The sequence below is a fragment of the Cherax quadricarinatus genome, unplaced genomic scaffold (genome assembly GCF_038502225.1).
Source record: "Cherax quadricarinatus isolate ZL_2023a unplaced genomic scaffold, ASM3850222v1 Contig663, whole genome shotgun sequence".
Taxonomy (NCBI): Eukaryota; Metazoa; Arthropoda; class Malacostraca; order Decapoda; family Parastacidae; genus Cherax; species Cherax quadricarinatus.
In genome coordinates this window covers 54,201-78,217 of record NW_027195689.1, presented here as the reverse complement: position 1 = coordinate 78,217, position 24,017 = coordinate 54,201, and the positions used below count along the sequence as shown (strand labels likewise).

Sequence of the window (24,017 nt, the reverse complement as noted above, 5' to 3'; positions counted from 1 at the left end):
GACAACCCACAGCCTTCCACCTCTGATGCTGGGCCGTTGTTCAGTTGTACCAGAATCAAAGAGGAAACTCCTATTTTCCAAAATCCCAGACTCAGATGTGAGCATTGGTGATGATAATGATAGTGATTATGAACTACAAGCTCTTCAAACTTGTTCCAAGAATGGAGGAGGAGGAGGAGGCAAGAGGAGGAGGAGGCAGAGGAGGAGGAGGAGGAGGAGGAAGAAGAAGAGGAGGAGGAGGAAGAAGAGGAGGAGGAGGAGGAGGAGGAAGAGGAGGAGGAGGAAGAAGAGGAGGAGGAGGAGGAAGAAGAAGAATACGTAATGATAACAATAATACATAATAATAATAATAGGTAATAATAATAATATGTAATAATAAATGTTCACCCATGACAGTAACAAGATAAGGGGAGATAACATCTGATAAGTGCTGACGTTTGATGAGGGTAAATGAGGGTAGAGCTGATGCCAAAAGATGAGATGAACATCACCCTCCCTTTGTTTTTGCTGGTATACTAACATTTCTGTCTGTCTATTTGCCTGTCTGTCAAGCTCCCTGTCTATCCATCTAGCTCTCTGTCTCAGAGAGCCACAAGACTGCGTCATCACTTTTACTCACATCTTCAAGCAGAGTATAGCACTTTGTCTGGGTTTCTTGGGTTATCCTAGGTAATTTATACTATGTATACTTGTATTTATGTGTACCTGTGAGACAGAGATAGACAGACAGATAGAATGAGGGAGAAAGATAATTAGATAGAATGGAGGAGGGGAAGCAGCATCCGACCCCATTGTTTTGACAGGCCGGAGGGGGAAAGAGTAATGAGCCAATATGTCACTTTGACAGCTGCCGACTCCTTGTAATTTACACTATGGACGAGGAGAAGAAGGAGAAGGAGGAAGAGTAGGGGGAAGAGGAAGAAGAGGAGGAGGAGGAAGAGTAGGAGGAAGAGGAATAAGAGGAAGAGGAGGAGGAAGAGGAATAGTAGGAGGAAGATTAGGGGGAAGAGGAGGAAGAGGAAGAAGAGGAGGAGGAGGAAGAGGAAGAAGAGGAGGAGGAGGAAGAGTAGGAGGAAGAGGAAGAAGAGGAGGAGGAGGAAGAGGAAGAGTAGGAGGAAGAGGAAGAGTATGAGGAAGAGTAGGGGGAAGAGGAGGAAGAGTAGGGGGAAGAGGAAGAAGAGGAGGAGGAGGGTGGAACACTAGTACACTGGTACTGGTACACTAACATTTCTGTCTGTCTATTTGTCTGTCTGTCAAGCTCCCTGTCTATCTGTCTGTCCATCTAGCTCTCTGTCTCAGAGAGCCACAAGACTGTGTCATCACTTTTACTCACATCTTCAAGCAGAGTATAGCACTTTGTCTGGATTTCTTGGGTTATCCTAGGTAATTTATACTATGTATACTTGTATTTATGTGTACCTGTGAGACAGAGATAGACAGACAGATAGAAAGAGAGAGACAGATTGAAAGAGATAGAATGAGGGAGAAAGATAAAACACCATTGTGTATGACACCATGTTTCAGAGTTCCACAAGCTGCAGAACTAATAGGAATATGTTCAGTGACTGTATATTGGTATATATATTATAGAACAATAATAATAAACAATGTTTTGTATTGTTTGTTTTTGTAAACAAGTTTTGTAAACAATATATTGATAATTATATTTGTGTGCTTATTGTGTTGTATACAACGAGTGTATATATGTACATTGCACCTTACTTTGGTCTCATAGGCCACATAAGTTATGTGAAAAAATAAAATAGTGAAAAAAACAACAAACCTTCAAATACAAGTAAATCAAAGTTTACCGGGTGAGCGGCAGTCGCCGCTGTTGCCATACGCGGCTCATTTTCTGTAAACTTCATGCATCCATATCTCCGTAAGTATTGATGGTAAAATTTTTTGTTTATCCTATAATGTTCAGAAAAAAAACTCTATTTTTTCATAAGAAAAAATATTTTTTTTTTTTTTTGAAATTTAGCCGACCCTGAGAACGAGTTTCGGAGAGGGCCTGTCGACCCTCAAAGGGTTAAGTACCGTCTGGTACAGTGTTAGCATATAATAACATAATAATGGATTTGTCAGTTAAAAATAGGAGAGGAGAGTTATTAAATGGAGAGTTAGAGGTATTGGGAAGATGGAGGGAATATTTTGAGGAATTGTTAAATGTTGATGAAGATAGGGAAGCTGTGATTTCGTGTATAGGGCAAGGAGGAATAACATCTTGTAGGAGTGAGGAAGAGCCAGTTGTGAGTGTGGGGGAAGTTCGTGAGGCAGTAGGTAAAATGAAAGGGGGTAAGGCAGCCGGGATTGATGGGATAAAGATAGAAATGTTAAAAGCAGGTGGGGATATAGTTTTGGAGTGGTTGGTGCAATTATTTAATAAATGTATGGAAGAGGGTAAGGTACCTAGGGATTGGCAGAGAGCTTGCATAGTTCCTTTGTATAAAGGCAAAGGGGATAAAAGAGAACGCAAAAATTATAGGGGGATAAGTCTGTTGAGTATACCTGGTAAAGTGTACGGTAGAGTTATAATTGAAAGAATTAAGAGTAAGACAGAGAATAGGATAGCAGATGAACAAGGAGGCTTTAGGAAAGGTAGGGGGTGTGTGGACCAGGTGTTTACAGTGAAACATATAAGTGAACAGTATTTAGATAAGGCTAAAGAGGTCTTTGTGGCATTTATGGATTTGGAAAAGGCGTATGACAGGGTGGATAGGGGGGCAATGTGGCAAATGTTGCAAGTGTATGGTGTAGGAAGTAGGTTACTGAAAGCAGTGAAGAGTTTTTACGAGGATAGTGAGGCTCAAGTTAGAGTATGTAGGAAAGAGGGAAATATTTTCCCAGTAAAAGTAGGCCTTAGACAAGGATGTGTGATGTCACCGTGGTTGTTTAATATATTTATAGATGGGGTTGTAAGAGAAGTAAATGCGAGGGTCTTGGCAAGAGGCGTGAAGTTAAAAGAAAAAGAATCACACACAAAGTGGAAGTTGTCACAGCTGCTCTTTGCTGATGACACTGTGCTCTTGGGAGATTCTGAAGAGAAGTTGCAGAGATTGGTGGATGAATTTGGTAGGGTGTGCAAAAGAAGAAAATTAAAGGTGAATACAGGAAAGAGTAAGGTTATGAGGATAACAAAAAGATTAGGTGATGAAAGACTGGATATCAGATTGGAGGGAGAGAGTATGGAGGAGGTGAACGTATTCAGATATTTGGGAGTGGACGTGTCAGCGGATGGGTCTATGAAAGATGAGGTGAATCATAGAATTGATGAGGGAAAAAGAGTGAGTGGTGCACTTAGGAGTCTGTGGAGACAAAGAACTTTGTCCTTGGAGGCAAAGAGGGGAATGTATGAGAGTATAGTTTTACCAACGCTCTTACATGGGTGTGAAGCGTGGGTGATGAATGTTGCAGCGAGGAGAAGGCTGGAGGCAGTGGAGATGTCATGTCTGAGGGCAATGTGTGGTGTGAATATAATGCAGAGAATTCGTAGTTTGGAAGTTAGGAGGAGGTGCGGGATTACCAAAACTGTTGTCCAGAGGGCTGAGGAAGGGTTGTTGAGGTGGTTCGGACATGTAGAGAGAATGGAGCGAAACAGAATGACTTCAAGAGTGTATCAGTCTGTAGTGGAAGGAAGGTGGGGTAGGGGTCGGCCTAGGAAAGGTTGGAGGGAGGGGGTAAAGGAGGTTTTGTGTGCGAGGGGCTTGGACTTCCAGCAGGCATGCGTGAGCGTGTTTGATAGGAGTGAATGGAGACAAATGGTTTTTAATACTTGACGTGCTGTTGGAGTGTGAGCAAAGTAACATTTATGATGGGATTCAGGGAAACCGGCAGGCCGGACTTGAGTCCTGGAGATGGGAAGTACAGTGCCTGCACTCTGAAGGAGGGGTGTTAATGTTGCAGTTTAAAAACTGTAGTGTAAAGCACCCTTCTGGCAAGACAGTGATGGAGTGAATGATGGTGAAAGTTTTTCTTTTTCGGGCCACCCTGCCTTGGTGGGAATCGGCCAGTGTGATAATAATAAAAAAAAAATACAAATATATACAAGTAAGTTTGTGTGTAAGTGCTCTAAGTAGTTCGCTATGTCTCAAGACTCGACTAGACTTAACCAGTGACTACGACTAAAAGTCCTCACTTAAACTAACTTCTTGACCAACCTGGCAATCAGAACAGCTTGCTTGAACAATAAAATGGCTGATAAGCTGAACAGCAATATAACAAGCAACAGCGACACAGAATCACGAACAAGGAGATAATATAACGACACTAAGAAGGGACCATCTGCAGATCCCTCATAAAAGTCACAAAGCTCCCATACTACTGAATCTAAGTTCAGCATTAGAAAATCCCCAATTGTGACAGTACACAGATACCAGTACAAATTAGGTCAGAAGCTACAGCTAAGGACCTGAGTTTCTCAAAGTGTCTATGAGACACACAACCTCAGTACAATGTCGAAAATCACTAAGTCTATGCTATGTTCTGTGAATAGAGTACACAGAACCAACAACAAGAAAGCGACAGAGACGATCTTCCAACAAGGGCCTGCAATGGAGAGCTGGAGAGGCCGTGTTGTTGGAAGGCACGTCAAACAGTCAAGAAGGAGCACAGGCCAGGCAGACTTCTCCAGGTGAGATGTGATCACCCCACCCTTATCACGTGACTCTCTGTGGACTGCTGCTTCCCAGCAACTACAGAGAAGCCAGCAGGGAAACAAGTGGAGCGATAGTTAGACAAGGCCGTCAGCTACTTAACACTCACGAACTATGAGCACTGAATATATAAATGTTACATCCTACCTAACAATATAACTAAGGCAAATAATATTATAAAGCAATATATTTATGATTTAGCTAATATTGCAAATATAAGCAATATAAAATTATATGAACAGGTAATATACATTATATACATTGTGACCCATTCAGGGGTCACAATAGGAAGTATACTGAGGTACCACTGTAATAATACATTGGAACCTCTACTTACTAGTGCTTCCACGTGCGAGTTTTTCCAGATACGAGCTGCTGCTTAGTCGATTTTTTGCTTCCAGACACGAGCAAAATTTCCAGATGTGAGCAGGCTTCAAGGGAGGTTAATTGACACTGGTGAGGGGGCTCTTGCTCTTGATCTAGGGAACTGGATCTCAGTTGTTTGTTGGGCTGTCTTATTGAAACTTAGGCAATGTATGATGAAAAGATGCTTCTTAACATACACCAAAAATGAAAGAAATCGGACCATTAATAACGGAGTTCACTTTTCAGCCATTATCCTCCCCTTAGCGGTATATTTTTGTATGGTTTTTATGGTTGTATTCTCGTTTTATTTGGTCTCATGTGATAGAAAGATATACTACTAAATAAATATGATTTTAATTGGTTTCACAATGAAAAGTACCTTCAGACTGAGCTCAAAATAGAAATGTTTGATTCTTTGGCGACATCAGTGGTAGACATCATGAGGTAGCAGTGGCAGACAACATGAAGCAGCAGTGGCAGACATCATGAGGTAGCAGTGGCAGACATCATGAGGTAGCAGTGGCAGACAACATGAAACAGCAATGGCAGACATCATGAGGTAGCAGTGGCAGACAACATGAAGCAGCAGTGGCAGACATCATGAGGTAGCAGTGGCAGACATCATGAGGTAGCAGTGGCAGACATCATGAGGTAGCAGTGGCAGACATCACGAGGTAGCAGTGGCAGACAACATGAAGCAACAGTGGCAAAGTGTAGCATTAAGAGTGTTGCAATTAAGTGAAGCATTAAGAGTGTAGCACTTATAAGTCACTCTGTCTGACTTTTTTGGGTTATCCTAGGTTCTCTACACATGTAGTCAGGAGCAGGAATGGCCACTGTGGTGGCCCAATAAACCCCAACAACAATGGCTGCTTTCACCACCACTAGCCACATACCTAATGACATGTATTTTATTCATTCTAGTGTGTATATCATGTTTCTATGTTTTTAACCTTGTTTATTATGTCATATTACATGAATTGTGATAGATAAATAAGCTGTAGAATTGATATTAAGGAAATTATTAAGGTATTTTCTCGTGCCTGGAATTCCACTGGAACGAATTAATTGCATTTCAGTTAATTTAAATGAGGAAAATTGACTCTGCAAATGAGCAAATCTAGTTGCGAGCAAGGTCATGGAATGGATTAAACTCATAAGTAGAGGTTCCACTGTAATTTATAATAATACAGAGGAACCTCAAATTTCAAACATATCACTTATCTAACTCTTCAAAAATCGACCGCTTTTTTCGAACCAACTTTGTCCCTATTATCGAACTCGCCCCTATTTTCGAACTGCCGGGTACCGAACCTGTCTGCCAGCCGCTCTGTCCACGTCCCCACGCAGGCGCCTTGAGCCAGTCTGGCTTTGTTGATGCTTGAGTGAACACTAACTGGCACTCTCATTCAAACATTTTACGGTTAATTCATTGTGTTTAGTGCTTGTGGGACTGTGAAATAAGCTACCATGGGCTCAAAGAAACTTGCTAGTGGAACCCCTGTGGTAAAGAAAGTGAGAAACACCCTAGATGTGAAGAAGGAAATAATACAGAAGTATGAGAGTGGTGTGAAACTTGTTGAGCTTGCCAGGATGTATGGGAAAAACAAGTTGACCATCGCTTCTATCCTGGCAAAGAAAGTACAAATCAAGGAAGCTGATGTTGCAAAAGGTGTTAATATGCTAACCAAAATAAAACCCGTCCTTATGGAGGGGGATTCCTTTTCCAAACACTAACCCCAACTCCCTCTCTCCTCTTCCCTATCTTCTAGATGCCATCACCAATCTTCAATAAAGGTAAGTAAAAATGTTATTTTATATGTTAATTTAAATTTATTAATACATAATTGTACACTATATTTGTTGTGTGTATGTAAAACTATAATTAATCTCTATAAAATGTTTTTTTTTTTTTGTGAATGTTTTTGGGTTTCTGGAACGGATTAATTGTATTTCCATTATTTCTTGTGGGAGATATTGCTTTGCTTTTCAAACTTTTCGAATTTAGAACTATCTCCTGGAATGGATTAAGTTCGAAATTTGAGGTTCCACTGTAATAATTTATAATAACAATAATAATTTATAATAATAGTTTATAATACAGTGGAACCTCGGTTTTCGTCATTAATTCATTCCAGAAAGTCTGACGAGAAACGAATTCGATGAAAACTGAAGCAATATTTCACATAAGAAATAATGTATATTCAGTTAAATCATTCTAGACACCCAAATGTATTAATAAAAAATACATTTTATAGAGAATAACTATAGTTTTACACACAGAAAACAATGAGAAATAAATATAAAGGACTAATGAAATGGATAAATGAACATTTAACATTACTTTTACCTTTATCGAAGGCTCTTGTTGGCGTATGGAAGATGACGAGGAGGGGAGAGGGAGGAGGAGAGGTTATCTTTACCACCATCACTACCACTCTCTACCACAATCACTATCACCCTCTATCACCATCATAATCACTACCACCATCACTACCCCAGTCACAACCAATACCACCCTCTACCATCAATGTCACCCTCTACCACCATTACTATCACCCTTTACCACCATCACTACCACACTCTACCCACAAGAAACATAGCCAGACTGACTCAGAATGTGTGGAATGCTTTGTGTGGGTGCGGGCAGACACATTTGGTATGGCAGACCACTGTCAGTTTGGCGAAAACTGAGGTGATGAATGAAAACTAGGACAAAATTTTGATGAAAAAGTTGTTGAAAACTGAATTTGACGAAAACTAGGGCAAACAAAAACCGAGGTACCACTGTAATAATAATTTATAATAATAATAATAATTTATAATAATTTATAAGAATAATAATAATAATTTATAATAATTTATAAGAATAATAATAATAAATAATCACTCTGGAGTGCTTTAAATGTCATATATATTTCATGTAGGTTTGGTAGCTGACATTTAAAGCACTCCAGAGCGATTATTTATTATTATTATTATTATTATTATTATTATTATTATTACCATCGACATACCTTGTTCACTGAGTTTAATCATTTCTTAAGCCGTCACAATACACTGAGAATGTAAACACAGATGAACACACCAGTTAACCCCTTTACTGTAAACTTCTTTTGTATTTTTTCCATTTTCCTGTTGTTTTTTCCTCTTGGAAGAGGGAAAAACAACAGGAAATTTGTACAAATATGTAGTCTTGGGGACTGTGAAAGCTAGTGTACTGAGTGGCTGTAAGAAGGAGATTTAGATGCTCGAGACTTGAGACGCTGTGCTGCCCATTCATGATGCAAGCTCACTCACGTACAGTATACTATAACAACTTGTCAGAGAGCCTGTCGTAACTCCAAGTTGTTGGTAAACAAGTACAGTGGACCCTCAACCAGCAATATTAATCCGTTCCTGAGAGCTCATTGTTAGTCAAAATAATCGTTAGTCAAGTTAATTTTCCCCATAAGAAATAATGGAAATCAAATTAATCTGTGCAAGACACCCCAAAGTATTGAAAAAAAAAAAATTTTTACCACATGAAATATTAATTTTAATACACACAAACTGAAGAAGACATGCACAGTTACATGACACTTACCTTTATTGAAGATCTGGTGATGATTGATGGGATGGGAGGAGGGGAGACCGTTGATCTTGTTAGTGTTTAGAAGGGGAATCCCCTTCCATTAGCACTTGAGGCAGCAAGTCTTTTTCTGGGGTTACTTCCCATGTTCTTTTAATGCCACTAGGACCAGCTTCAGAGTCACTGGACTTCTGTCGCACAACATATCTGTCCATAGAGGCCTGTACCTCTCGTTCCTTTATCCTAAAGTGTTTCACAACATTGTCAGTGTAATAGTCACCAGCACGGCTTGCAATAGCTGTGTGAGGGTGATTTTCATCAAAAAAGGTTTGCACTTTAAGCCACATTGCACACATTTCCTTAATCTTTGAAGTAGGCAACTTCTTCAATTTCTCTCTCCCCTCCTCCGATGCAGTTTCCTCAGGTGTGGCCTCTTACTGTTGAAGATGATCTAGCAGCTCATCAGTGGTTTGTTCTTCATTGTCCTCCTCCACCAACTCTTCCACATCCTCCCCACTAACCTCACCAATATGAGCACTAGTTCCAGGCATTTTTTCCTGCTCACCTGGGTGTTAGTCAACTGTTGTGGGTCGCATCCTGGGCGACAAGATTAAGGACCCCCAATGGAAATGAGTTAGACAGTCTTCGATGATGCACTGACTTTCTTGGGTTATCCTGGGTGGTTAACCCTCCGGGGTTAATCGTTTCTCGGTAATTGTTTCACGTTAAGCCACACCAACAACACTCTCTCCACATCTTCGAGTAATACAGCTGATGGTGGTGCAGCAACAACAACAGCTGACTGTGGTGCAGCAGTAGCTGCACCTCTTTCAAGAACAGCTTCCTTGATTGCCGTTTTCTTGCCCACAATAGTAGCGATGGTTGATTGGGGTTTATTATACAACCTGACCAGCTCAGAGACACGCACTCCACTTTCATACTTAGCAATGATCTCTTTCTTCATCTCCATAGTAATTCTCACCCTTTTTGCTGTAGGGTTGGCACTAGAAGCTTTCTTGGGGCCCATGGTGACTTATTTTGCAGGTGCAATCACTACAAAGGCTGTGATAATATGAAATGTTCCAGTTGTTGTATGTTTGGAAGCGACCGCGGTGGCTGGCTGGCTGGCTTGTAAACACTGACACCCAAGGGACAAGTGAGGCGCGCTCAGGCCAAAGTGGACGCGTATGGTACGGAACGAAAAGCGCTGGTCGGGTTTTTAAGCGCTAGTCGAGGCAAAATTTTTGCGTTTAAATGAATTGCTAGTCAGATTTATCGTTAATCGATGGAATCGCTAGTTGAGGGTCCACTGTACGTCGGTAAGTGAGGAGAGGCTGTGCTGAAAAAGGCTTGAAACTGAGCTCAAAATAACAGAAATGTTAAATTTTTGCTGATGTTCAAGAGCAAACAATTGGCGCCACGCATCTAATACACGTCAGCTGGTGGGTCTAATGTGTGTTCACGAATGTGCTGATATTATTTATACAATTATTACAGTCTTGCATAACAGTAAATCTTCTATTTTTTGGTGTAAATAAAAATTAATTATGTGAATAAAAAATCTAAGTGGAATTCTTTTGTAAAGCCTGGAAATGTAACTAATGAACAGAAGAAATGTTATTTTAGTGCCAGGAATGCCTGCATTGTTTATTCTGGACCCTATTTTGAAATTGGAATATTTTAAACTTTGTGCAAAATTGGCCAAATTACCAATTTCAGCTCACTTTATTGGGTAGTTGATATAGTTGATTGGGCGAGTTCTTGTGCTCAATCGATAAAATAGAAGTAATAGTGAAATAGCTAAGAATTTGGTTGACTGGAATAATGTGATTGGCCTAAAATTGGAGTCAAAGTGGGCAGAATCACTGATGCATAAATATCGCTGACACAGCAAAATTTGCAAGAGTGTAATTTCATCAATTTTCCATTAAATTTCGTACTTTTTGTTTTATTACCTTCAGAAAAAGATTCTCTACCATTTCATAAGAAAAAATAACAAAAAATTTTTTTTTGAAAATTCTTGGACCCTGTGGACAAGTCTCAGATCAGGGTTCTGGACCCTGAAAGGGTTAAGATCCATTTTATACTGGTCAAGCATCTCAGGCCAGTTGTGCCAAATTTGGAGACAGGAAAAATAAAACATTGATCTATGTTTGGAGTGCTAGTGGTAAGAATGTAAATCTACATTTGGACAGTTAAGGGGTTAACTAGGAAGGTGGCAACAAGAGCAGATGCGGGCCTGCTAGTAGACCTCTGCTTAGATCCATCACTGTATATAACTTGTGATAAATTATTACCACCAGTTAGGCGATAGATTTCTTCTTGAGCAGTTGCTTTTACAAGTGATTTAACCCCTTGAGGGTCCAAACCCACAATCTGATAAATTTCCACAGGGTTCAAGAATTTAAAAATAAAAAATTTTTCTTATGAAATGGTAGAGAATCTTTTTCTGAAGGTAATAAAACAAAAAGTATGAAATTTGATAGAAAATTGATGAAATTACACTTTCGTGAATTTTGCTTTATCAATGATATATATGCATCGGTGATTTTGCCCGCTTTGACTCTTATTTTAGGCCAATTACATTGTTCCAGTCGACCAAGTTCTTAGCTATTTCACTAGTATGCCTTCTATTTTATCGATTCAGCACAGGAAACTGCCCAATCAATTATTTCAACTACCCAAAAGTTGCACCAAAAAATAGATTTACTGTTATATTGCAATAATTGTATAAATAATATCAGTGCATTCATGAATGCACAGTAAACTCACCAGTTGATGTGTATTGGATGCATGATGTGATTTGTTTACTCTTGAACATTGGCAAAAATTGAACATTTCCATTGCATTGAGCTCATTTTCAAGCTATTTTCATTCCTAAAAGCAATCAAAATCATCTCTATTGCTGTAATACATCTCCCATTCTATTAAATGAGACTAAGAAACTGCAAATACAACCAAAAAACCATATGAAAATACACCACAAAGTCACTGCTTTAATCTATGCTGTGTGTTCTGCAGGATTTTTTTATGTGGTGCACACTTACCACACAGACCAATTCTCTCATATCTAGGCCCAAATTTACCACTCACAGCTTATCCGAGTGAGCTGAGCTCATGACATAGTACAACATCACAGACCCTGGCTTCAAACCTGTAGAACTAAAGCAAGAATCCTGAAAGGTTAATGATGGAATTACCAATGATGAGCTTCTTGGGCTTGCAGGTATGTTATATTAAATGAACATATCTTCCATGGAGGGATGAAATGCTCTTGTTGCCTACAGTAATACAGTTCATACAAGTTAAAAACTGAATATAATTGCATGTTTTCACAGCCTCTTTAGATCTATGTGTATTTCTAGACATTTAGTAAGATTCATGGTGACAGTGTCTGGTTCGTTTCTTAATATTCTAATACGAAGTACAATGTTAATCTTGATAATCCTATGACTGATACTAGAGACACCACACTCCTTCCTTATTTCAAGAACCTTGGTAGAGTTAGGACAGCCAAGAATAATTAACTGCAAGGGTCGAAGAAAATTTTTCATACCTATTATCAACATGGGAGCAGCATAATCAATTAAGGACCTAATATAGGCTATGTACATAATTTTCACGATTCTCACATAAGGTCAAGAGAGGCCTGAGCTTGCTACCATCTGCAGCTCATAAGACTGCCATCCCCACGAGCCCCTTTGAGGCGGGGTAGATGGCAGACCAGAGGCCTAGCTTCTCCCTACGAGCCCCGTGAGGGCGGGGAATGTGGCTAGGCCTGGGGACACTTGGTCCCAAAGATGAGGAGGTACTGTACCTCCTCCCATGGGAGACTTAAGTCTCGAGACACTCCCCAGATAGGGAGCCAAGGCCGGGTCACCACTACTTGGAAAAGACCCGGGCCGGGAGAATGCCGGCGAATAAAAAAAAAAAAAAAGGATTCTCACATTAGCATCATACTTAGGATTGTAGCCAGCAACATTAGCACCATAGTTGGGGTTGTAGCCAGCAGCAACTTTGAGAGCATTTAGCCTATCTTTGCATTTCTTATTTAGTTGTGGTATGGTGGAGTTATTGAAGGGTACATCGACACCTAGGTATCTTTAAGATTTAATGTAGGTAATGTTTTCACCCTGCAAATAGATGGGTGGGGGATGTCATTTGCTTGTCAATATATTTGTTCCAGATGACGATATAATGAGGCCTAATCGATTACAAATTGCTTGAACATCGTTAAGAATGGTACTCATCATCTTATGCCTTCTTGTATGGATCATGATGTCATCAGCATAGCTTATAGCTATATGTTTAGATGAGGCAGGTAGAGCATTTAGGAGAGCATTAATCAGAACATTAAATAGCATGGGACTGAGAACTCCTTGAGGTGTACCTAGGGACATTTCTTTAGACTCACCTCTAAAGCCTTGGTAGAGGATACTCTATTTGACAGGTATCCTATTATCCAGCAGAGTAAGCTACCACCAATATTCATTTTGGCTAGTTCATGTAGTATAACGACTGTTTGCAATATCAAATGCAGATTTTAGATTAAGAAATGTGGCAAAACTAGTAGAGATGTGTGGTGAGAAAGGTGGAAATACAATTCTGCATACTTTTCATTTCATTAACCCATACAGATAGGAAAAAAGTTGGTGTCTGATTCTGTAGTATAGTCTGTTAAGTATCTTCTTTCAAGAAACCGGCAGTATCCCACCGAGGTAGGTTGGCCCAGAAAGAAAGATGAAAGTGTTTATCTTTTTAGCTTTAGTAAGGTACACAGGAGACGGGGGTTCTTTTAAGTATCATTCTTTCAAAAGTTCTACAAATACAACCAATTAAGGAGATTGGTTCAAGTGCCTCAGGCTGTTGTGGCTTAGGGATAGGTATAATGAGACTATTTTTCCAGGATAAGAAGAACTCCCTCAATGTAGCTGAGATTATACAGTGCTAACAAAGTATTAACGAGGACCTACCTTAGAGTACTGATAATATCATAAATTATACCATCCTCAATAGGAGCAGTTGATTGACCTTTATGTAACGCATTATCTAATTCATACTTGGGGAAGAGGCACTCACTCTTCACCGAGTACATATTAACATTTAAAATATTGTACATTTTAGTGATTATACATTATTTGCAATTTTAATCAACTGCTTGATTTTGTGATTTGTTTTTTAATGTTCTTTAGTGTGAGTGGTGTCACTGATTATTTTGCTGGCACAGAAGAAGATGGTTTTGAAATTGTGCGTGACATTGTTGCCACACTTAACGTTGAGCCTCTCTCCCCTGCACTGCTGCACTCTGAAGAACCAGTCATGCAGTCTGATGTACTAGATGGTAATGCCTTTGTATTTCAGCTTTTATCCCTTTTGCTAGGATCATCTTTGTTTTGTACCATTTGTACATTTTTTTATTCAGCTTTCCACAAATCATTTAGTGCAGTAATTTTTCTACTCTTTTTCATTGAAACTGAACTTTCTCAAGTTCTTTTCCCAATTGTTTTACAGTGTGTCTAGTGGAAGCTCTACTGCCTGCTACTCAGTTCTCCATAAATTTCAGCCTTTCATTCATTTTTTTTCCTGCCACAAGCTGAGTCCTTGTACCTCTGCATGGCAGTGATGGAGTACTAGTGATAACTAAATATATTATCTCCAGTGTATTAATATACCTCTCTTACATCATCAATATATATTTGCTTTTATCTCAGCTAAACAACATATCACTGTTTCAAGAAAATAAATAACAAGTATGATAAACAATTTTACTCAGTCAATTTGCACTTGTCAACTGCAGTCACTGCTGTTTGTTTTATTTTAATCAGAGGAAAGCATTAACCCTTTGACTGTTGCAGGCCCCTTTCTGAAACTCATTTTATGTCAAAAAATTTTTGGAAAAAAAAAATTCACACAAATTAAAAAAGATGCCACTTTCAAAATAAGGTCCAGAATAAACAGTGTAGACATTCTTGGCACTAAAATAACATATCCTCTGTTCATTAGTCACGTCTCTAGGCCCCTCTTATATTACTATTGCTTTCTATTTTGATTTTTCATTCATACAAAAAAATACAAAATTTACTGTTATGCAGACTACTGCATTATTTTAAAAATGGTATAAATAATATAAGTGCACTAGTGAAAGAATGTTAGACTCCCCAGTTGAAGTGTATTGGATGTGTGGTGTGATTTGCTTACTCCTGAACATTGGTAAAAATCAAACATTTTCGCTATTTTGAGCTCAATTTCAAGGTCATTTTCATTATGAAAGTAATCAAAATCATCTCTACTTCTGTAATTTGTTTTCATTTTTATCACCTGAGACCATGAAAATGAGAATACAACGATAAATACTATACGAAAATACACCTCAAAGTCGGCATTTTAACCCTTAACCCTTTCACTGTCGCAGGCCCCTTTCTGAAACTGTCATTCTATGTCAATAAATTTTTGGAAAAAAAAAAAATTTTTCTTTTGAAATAATAGAGAATCTTTTCCTGATGGTAATGACACCAAAAGTATGAAATTTGGTCAAAAACTCACGGAATTGCACTCCCGCGAAGTTAGCAGTCTCGGCGACATATACGTATCAGCAATTTTGTCGACTTTGAGCCCTGTTTTTAGCCACTTCCGTTGTTCCAGTTCACCAAACTCATAGCTATTTCTTTAGAACTCTATCTTATCTATCAGTTGAGTACAAGAAATCTCCCATTTACTGATTTGAACTACCCAATAAAGTGGCTAGAAATTGGCAATTTGGCCAATTTCATGCAAACTTAAAAAGATCCCAATTTCAAAATAGGGTCCAGAATAAACAATGTAGACATTCTTCGCACTAAAATAACATATCCTCAGTTCATTAGTCACATCTCTAGGCCCCTCTTATATTACTGTTGCTTTCTCTTCTGATTTTTTATTCATACAAAAAAATACAAAATTTACTGTTATGCAGACTACTGCATTATTGTAAAAATGGTATAAATAATATCAGTGCACTAGTGAAAAAATATAAGCCTCCCCAGTTGATGTGTTTTGGACATGTGGTGTGATTTGCTTACTCCTGAACATTGGTAAAAATCGAACATTTTCGCTATTTTGAGCTCAATTTCAAGGTCATTTTCATTATGAAAGTAATCAAAACCATTTCTATTTCTTTAACCCTTTGACTGTTTACGACGTATAAATACGTCTTATGAGCCAATGTTTCTGACGTATTTATACGCACAAATTCTAGTGGCTTCAAATCAAGCGGGAAAGGCCTGGTTGGCCTACATGAGAGAGAATGGGTCTCAGTGGTCGGTGTGCACCCTGTGAAAAAATCTGGGACCCAGCGGTGCATTGTGGGAACGCCATCTTGTTAGTCCATTTTCACCATGCCTCTCGGTAAGAAGTTCCTCACTCCTCAGTGGATTGGAGGTCTTTTGTTCCCAAGTGATAGCTCTAACAGCGATGAAAATGTCAGTGGCAGTGAATTCCAGGGTTTTGAAGAGTGTTACCGGAAAAAGTGCCCAGGATAATGTAATTAGTGATGAAAACCCAGATGACCCACAACCTTCCACCTCTGGTGCTGGGCCGGCTTGTTCACGTTCACGTTCGCCTGTACCAGGACGAAAGAGGAAACTATTTGGTCGTGTACTACACCCAGATGATAGCAGTGAATGTGATAGTGATAGTGATTTCAAGGTCATTGAAAGCAGTTCTAGTGACAGTGAGGGTGAATATTCCCCAGTGAAGCGGCAGTGTGCACGACGTAGCATGCGGTCTGGTAGTGTTTCATATGTTGTTCCAAGGGGAAGGAGAAACTCTGGGAGCACATCCCGTGGCCCTACACCACGACCTGGTAGTGAAGATGACGATATTGTAACGATGGGTATGAATGATGTGAGTGAGGGAGCAGGCAGTGGTGGTGATAGTAAGGGTGGCACGGCCCATGTGGCACCATCAGCGGGCCACACTACTACCCACGCTGCTGACTCTGCACAACAACCAGCCTCACCAGAACCCACACTCCCACAACCACGGTACAATATCCAGACCCCACCAGCAGACCGCATCTGGGATTGGCAGGACAGTGACGAGTTTCTTCCCAGTCCCCATGACTTTGATGAAACACAAAGTGGAATAAAGCCATCATGTCCACTTGGGAACAATGCCAGTGAACTGGACTGCTTTGAGTTATTCTTCAATGAACCCCTGATGGACATCATTGTCAGGGAAACAAACACATACTGTGATTACACCATGGCAAATACAATTCTCTCACCAAAATCACGGCTACAAAAGTGGAAGGAGACAACTGTGGCAGAGATGTACCTGTTTTTTTGCCACAATAATGCTTATGCCACATGTGTATAAGCACACTGTCACCACATACTGGGCAACAGAACGCCTGATTTCAACTCCAGGTTTTAGTGACACTATAGGTGTCAATCGTTTCCTGATACTGTTACGTATGTTACACTTTTCAGACAAAACCAGGCCTGACAGAAGCAACAGGTTATATAAGATAAGAAATGTGTTTATGTACCTGAAACAAAAGTGAGCATGTATTTTTATCCCTTCAGGAAGCTTGTTATTGATGAGTCCTTGATTTTATTCAAAGGAAGACTCTCATTCAAGCAATATATACCAAGCAAGAGGAAACGCTTTGGTATAAAGCTATTTGTACTGTGTGATTGCAGAAGTGGTCTAGTTTTGGATATCATTGTGTACACTGGCAGTAATACTTTGAGAGATACCATGAAGTTATTGGGTATCTCTGGTGATGTGGTTCGAACAATGATGGAACCATATCTTGGTAAGGGGCATATGTTATTTACTGATAACTGGTACACAAGCCCCTTACTCAGTGATTTCTTGTGAGTGAACTTGACAGACGTGTGTGGCACAGTGCGTCGTAATCGTAAACATATGCCAAGGTTCGACGCTGGCACTCGCAGAGGTGAGGTGCAAGCCTTTGCTGCCAATGACATCATGGCATTTCGGTGGCATGACAAACGTGATGTCACATTATTGACATTAGTTCACCAAAACGAAATGGTACACAGTGGCAGGCACAACAGAGAGACCAATGAACCCATTCTAAAGCCTGCAGCTGTCATGGACTACAACCTCAATATGCGCTTAGTGGACAAATGTGACATGCAGATTGGGTTTGCAGACTGTGTACGCAAGAGTTATAAGTGGTATATAAAACTTTTTTTCCATCTTGTTGATATCTCTATGCTGAATGCTTATAACATACACAAGTTGAAGACCAAAAAAAAACCAAAATATGGTGAATTTTGCTTGTCAGTAATCAGACAAATAATTGCAAAGTACCAAGGAGCAACACCTGCAATAGACCAGCACCCACGAAATTACCAACACATGTCATCTCGTTTCAGGCCTGGTGATCACTACTCCATGCAACTGCCTCCTACTACTGCCAAGAAAAATGCTCAGAAGGGGTGTTTTGTATGTATGCATACCACAAAACGCCCACAAACATGCAGAGACACTCGTTTTATGTGTGAGGAGTGTGAAGTGCCCCTCTGCATATACCCATGTTTCAAAGAGTTCCACGAGCTGCAGCAGTTCTAGGAACGTGTTTAGTGACTGTACATATGTATATATATTATGGAACAATAGTAATAAACATTGTTTTGTATTGTTTGTGTAAACAAAGTGTATACACAAACTAATAGTGATAAAGTTTGTTCTGTTATTGTGTTGTAAACAATGAGTGTATATTTGAAGAATGCACCTTACATTGGTCTCACAGGCCACATAAGTTACCTGGAACAGAAAAATATTGAAAAGTGCAAGAAACCTTTGAATTAGAGTAAATAAAAGAATACCGGGTGGGCGGCAGTCGCCGCTGTTGCCGTACGCACGTCACTTTCTGCAAACTTTGCGGCTCTATATCTCGGTAAGTACTGATGGCAAAAATTTTTTTTAGGCTTAAAACACTCAGAAAAATATTCCTAACATTTTCATAAGAAAAATAATTTTTTTTTTTTCGAATATTTGGCGACATAGAATGACAGTTTCAGAGAGGGGCCTGAAACAGTCAAAGGGTTAATATGTTTTCCATTTTATCACCTGAGACCACGAAAACGAGAATACAACAATAAATACTATACAAAAATACACCTCAAATTCAGCGTTTTAATCCAAAAAAACGGTCAGAGTTTTTTTTTCTCATTACACACTGCGTGCTGCAGGATTTTTTTTGTGTGTTGCACACTGACCACACGGACCCATTCTCTCACATGTGGGCCTACCAGCTTTCTCCCGCTTGATTTGAAGCCGCTAGAATTTACACGTATTAACCCTTTGACTGTCGCAGCCATATATATATGTCTTACGAGGTACCGTGTTTGACGTATTTATACTCATAAATTCTAGCGGCTTCAAATCAAGCAGGAGAAAGCTGGTAGGCCCACATGTGAGAGAATGGGTCTGTGTGGTCAGTGTGCACCATATAAAAAAAATCCTGGAGCACGCAGTGCATAAGAAAAAAAAACTCCGACCATTTTTTTTAATTAAAATGCCGACTTCGTGGTCTATTTTCGTATAGTATTTATGGTTGTATTCTCGCTTTCTTGGTCTCATTTGATAGAATGGAAAACATATTATAGAAATAGAGCTGATTTTGATTGATTTTACTATAAAAAGAACCTGGAAATGGAGCTCAAAGTAGGGGAAATGTTTGATTTTTGCCAATGTTCAAAAGTAAACAAAGGATGTCATTGTCCAATAAATGTCCAACTAGCCATTCTAATATGCAGTCATGAATGGGTTGATGTTATTTATACAATTATTACAGTATTGCAGTAGTCTGCATAATAGTAAGTCTTCTATTTTTTGTTTGAATAAAAATTCAAAATAGAAAGGAAGAGTAATATCAGAGGGGCCTGGAGACATGACTGATGAACAAAGAAAATGTTATTTTAGAGCCAGGAATGTCTGCATTGTTCATTCTGGACCATATTTTGAAATTGTCATATTTTTTAATTTTTTATTTTATTTATTTATTTATTTAAAAATTTGTGCACACATACAGAGGTACAAAAAAATACAGAAAAGAGCAGTATGCCAAAGCCACTTATACTATGCATAGCATTACGGGCTGGCTTAAAATTAACTTAAGATGAACTAAGCAATGATGACATCGGTGATAAAACTTTAATGTAAACAGATTACTATAAAGCACAAGTGAGTATTACAAAGACAGGTCATATGGTTGTATGCATTGTTGTACATTCAGTAGAATGGAGTATTCTGTTAGGTAGTGTATTTAAAAAATAATAAAGTTAGATTGGGTTTTAGGTTTAACATTTATGTGATATAATTGTGAGAAATATTTAAGATATACAATTTATAAGGTTCAGTTATTCAGTATTTATTTGGTTTTGGGTGAGTAAGTGATCTTTGAGAAGAGACTTGAATTTATAAACAGGTAGTGTTTCTTTTATATTTACAGGTAATGAGTTCCAGATTTTAGGGCCTTTTATGTGCATTGAGTTTTTGCATAGTGTGAGATGGACACGAGGAACATCAAAGAGTGATCTGTGCCTTGTGTTATGGTCATGTGTTCTGTTGAGGTTGGCAAGGAGATGTTTGAGGGGAGGGTTAATATCAGAGTTAAGTGTTCTATGTATGTAATAGGTGCAGTAATAAGTATGAATGTTTTGTATGGTGAATAGGTTTAGTGTATTGAATATTGGTGGAGTGTGCTGCCTATAGTGAGAATTTGTTATCATTCTAACTGCAGCCTTTTGTTGGGTAATTAGTGGTCTGAGATGGTTACTTGTTGTTGAGCCCCATGCACAAATTCCATAGGTGAGATAGGGGTAAATAAGAGAGTGATATAGGGCCAGGAGGGCTGACTGTGGAGCATAGTACCGTATCTTCGATAGTATGCCTACAGTCTTGGAAATTTTCTTAGAAATTTGTTGTATATGTGTATGAAATTTGAGTCTATTATCAAGGTGGATTCCTAAGAATTTTCCCTCTGTTAGCTTTGTGATAGGTGATCCGTTTATCATTATGTTAAGAGGGACATCTGTAGCTCTGTTACCAAACTGAATGAAGTAGGTTTTGTCAATGTTTAGTGTAAGTTTGTTAGTCCTCATCCAGGTAGATATTTTCTGTAATTCTGTATTTACAGTATTGGCTAGCGTGACTGGGCTCGGGTGGGAGAAGACGTATGTAGTGTCATCTGCAAATAGTGTGGGTTTGAGTAATTGCGAAGCATTTGGTAGGTCATTTATGTATAGGAGAAAGAGAAGAGGGCCAAGGACACTTCCCTGTGGGACACCAACTGTAATTGGTTGTGCAGAAGAGTTTGCCCCATTTGCATACACATATTGGCTTCTGTTGCTGAGGTATGACTTGAGGTAGTTGAGGGAGTGCCCTCTTATACCATAGTGTGACAATTTTACGTGGAGCAAGTCATGGTTAACTGTATCAAAAGCTTTACGTAAGTCAATGAAGATCCCCAGTGGGACTTCTTTTTTCTCTATTGCAGTGTATATATGTTCTAGCATGTGTATAATAGCATCATTAGTATTTTTATTTGGCCTGAATCCAAATTGGCAGGGGTTGAGTATGTTTTGGGAGATAAGGTAGGAGTAGATTCGTTTATGAATTAATTTTTCGAAGATTTTTGAGAGAGGGTGTAAGTTGGATATTGGCCTATAGTTATTCAACTCTGTTTGGTCTCCTCCTTTGTGGATCGGGGTGACCCTTGCTATTTTGAGTACTGTGGGGAAGGTGGAGGATTCAATGGATTTGTTAAAGAGTGTTGCAATGATTGGTGATAGCACTTGTGACACTTTTTTGTATATAAAGGGTGGTAAGGTATTTAAATCTCCTGCCTTGTTTTTTAGCGTGTTGATAATAAGGGAGACTTCGTATGGGTTAGTCGGAGCTAGGAACAGTGTGTTCGGGTAGTTGCCAGTGAGGTAGTCATTTGGTGGGGTATCTGAGCTTGGGATTTTATTGGCAAGGTTTTGTCCTATAGTGGAGAAGAAGTCATTGAGTCTGTTTGCTGTTTCTGTTGGTGGGAGTTGGGGTTCATCTGATTTTGCTAATTTTATTTCGCTATTTCGTGATATCTTTTTTGTTCCTAGAATTTCTGATAGGGTTTTCCAGGTCTTTTTTATATCACCTCGTAAGTTGGATAATCTGTTCTCATAATACAATTTTTTTGCCCTTCTTATCAGGCTGGTTAGGATTGACGAGTAACGTTTTGTTTGGTCTCTGGTTATGTGACCCATTCTGTACTGTTTTTCATATTGGTGTTTTGTATTTATGGATTTGAGAATGCTGGGTGTTAACCAGGGACTGTTCAGTCTCTTAGCTGTCATCTGTTTAGTTTTTTTAGGGCAGTGCTTGTTATAGAGGTATTGGGTCTTTTTTAGAAAATTATTAATACATTCGTCTATATCTGTATAGATTTCTAGCTCAGTGTGCCAGTCAATGTTTGCTACTGCTGTTGTGAAGTTATTAATGGCTGCCTCATTGTGAAGTCTGAAGGTGACTTTAGTAGTGTCATGAAATTTGCCAAATTGCAAATTTCTCACCACATTATTGGGTAGTTGAAATCGGTAAATGGGCAGTTTCTTGTACTCAATCGATAGAAAAAATGGAGTTCTAAAGAAATAGCTATGAGTTTGGTCGACTGGAACAACGGAATTAGCCGAAAATAGGGCTCAAATTGGGCGAAATCGCAGATTTGTAAATATTGCCGAGGTCGCTCATTTTTTGAGAGCATAATTCCGTCAGTTTTCCATCAAATTTTATTTTTTTGGTGTCATTACAATCAGGAAAAGATTCTCTATCATTTCATAAGAAATTTTTTTTTTTTTTAAATTTTGCGACACCAGGAGACACCTCAGGATTGGGGATTGCGACAGTCAAGGGGTTAATATGTCAGAAACAGTGGCATGTAAGACGTATATATACAACATAAACAGTCAAATGGTTAAACTGTCCAAACATAGATCTATGTTTTTTCAACATTTGAAAGTACAGTGGACCCCCACATAACAATTACCTCCGAATGCGACCAATTATGTAAGTGTATTTATGTAAGTGCGTTTGTACGTGTATGTTTGGGGGTCTGAAATGGACTAATCTACTTCACAATATTCCTTATGGGAACAAATTTGGTCAGTACTGGCACCTGAACATACTTCTAGAGTGAAAAAATATCGTTAACCGGGGGTCCACTGTATGTGAAAAAGTAGACTTTTTTTTTTACATTTGAAAATGTGTAAAAAAACTTTGATCTACATTTTTTTTTTTTTGTTATATTTGAAAATATATAAAAAAACATAGATCTACTTTTGGAGCACTACACATGTGAACGTAGATCTGTTTGGACAGTTTAAGGGTTAATAAAAAAAAAGGTCAGAATTTTTTTCTCATTACGCACTGTGTGCTGCAGGATGTTTTTTATGTGGTGCACTCTGACCACTCAGACCCATTCTCTCACATGGGGGCCTACCAGCTTTCTCCTGCTTGATTTGAAGTCGCTAGAATTTACGCGTATAAATACGTCAGAAAAGTGGCACGTAAGATGTACATATACGACTGAAACAGTCAAAGGGTTAAACCCTTAGGGGCCATGTAGCACCTGGGAACTGACAGGCAATTAAGTTCCATGTAAGGAAAGGGTAAGTTCAGTTCTTGGATCAAGAGCTTCTAGCCAGCTTGGCAGCACCTTCCTTGAGGAGAATTGACTATGTATCCAAATATGGCCAGGAACAGACTTAGTACAGAAAGTAGAGGTTTCACTGTACTTTATAAACTGTGTAATATTTGCTGCCGTAATATAAAAGACTCCTCATAATCCTTCACACATATGTTTCTTCTTCACCTCTATAGTAATTATTGCTCCTCAGTATTTGTGACTGAAATAAAATTTACAGTATATGACAATGCTTTTCACTGAATTTGTATTACAATTTGCCTGTTTGTTATTTAAGATTTATATATTTTTTGCAGCTTTGAGTGGTATAGATTTTATTGATCGAAGTAGACTGTATGCAGTGATTGGTAGAATAGTGGATGGTGGAAGATTTCGTGAATTTAAGCAGCAGTATGGAGAGAATCTTACTACAGGATATGCTTTTATTGAAGGGTAGGCATTTATTCAAAAAATTTTATTTCATATTTATTGTCGTTTTATTTAGAGACTGAAAATATATATCTTAAGTCTTACATGTAGCTCAGATTTCATTAATAAATAGTGATGAATTAGACAGACTCTGAAGATATGTACCCCTTTGAGTCAGGCTCATATACCTCCTTCAGTCAGGTTTATGTACCTCCTTCAGTCAGGTTTATATGCCTCCTTCACTTAGGTTTATATACCTATACCTCCTTTAGTCAGGTTCATATACCTCCTTCAGTCAGGTTTATATACCACCTTC

General features: G+C 38.8%; 1 protein-coding gene across 1 annotated transcript in view; it reads left to right on the top strand.

Moving 5' to 3' along the window:
- The window catches only part of LOC128687534 (uncharacterized), a 99,802-nt gene that overhangs the window by 22,284 nt on the left and 53,501 nt on the right, over positions 1–24,017 (top strand). The window contains exons 2-3 of the mRNA XM_070080601.1: positions 13,785–13,933; positions 23,590–23,725. Coding sequence (XP_069936702.1) covers positions 13,785–13,933; positions 23,590–23,725 — 285 coding nt within the window. The remainder of the gene's footprint in view (positions 1–13,784; positions 13,934–23,589; positions 23,726–24,017) is intronic.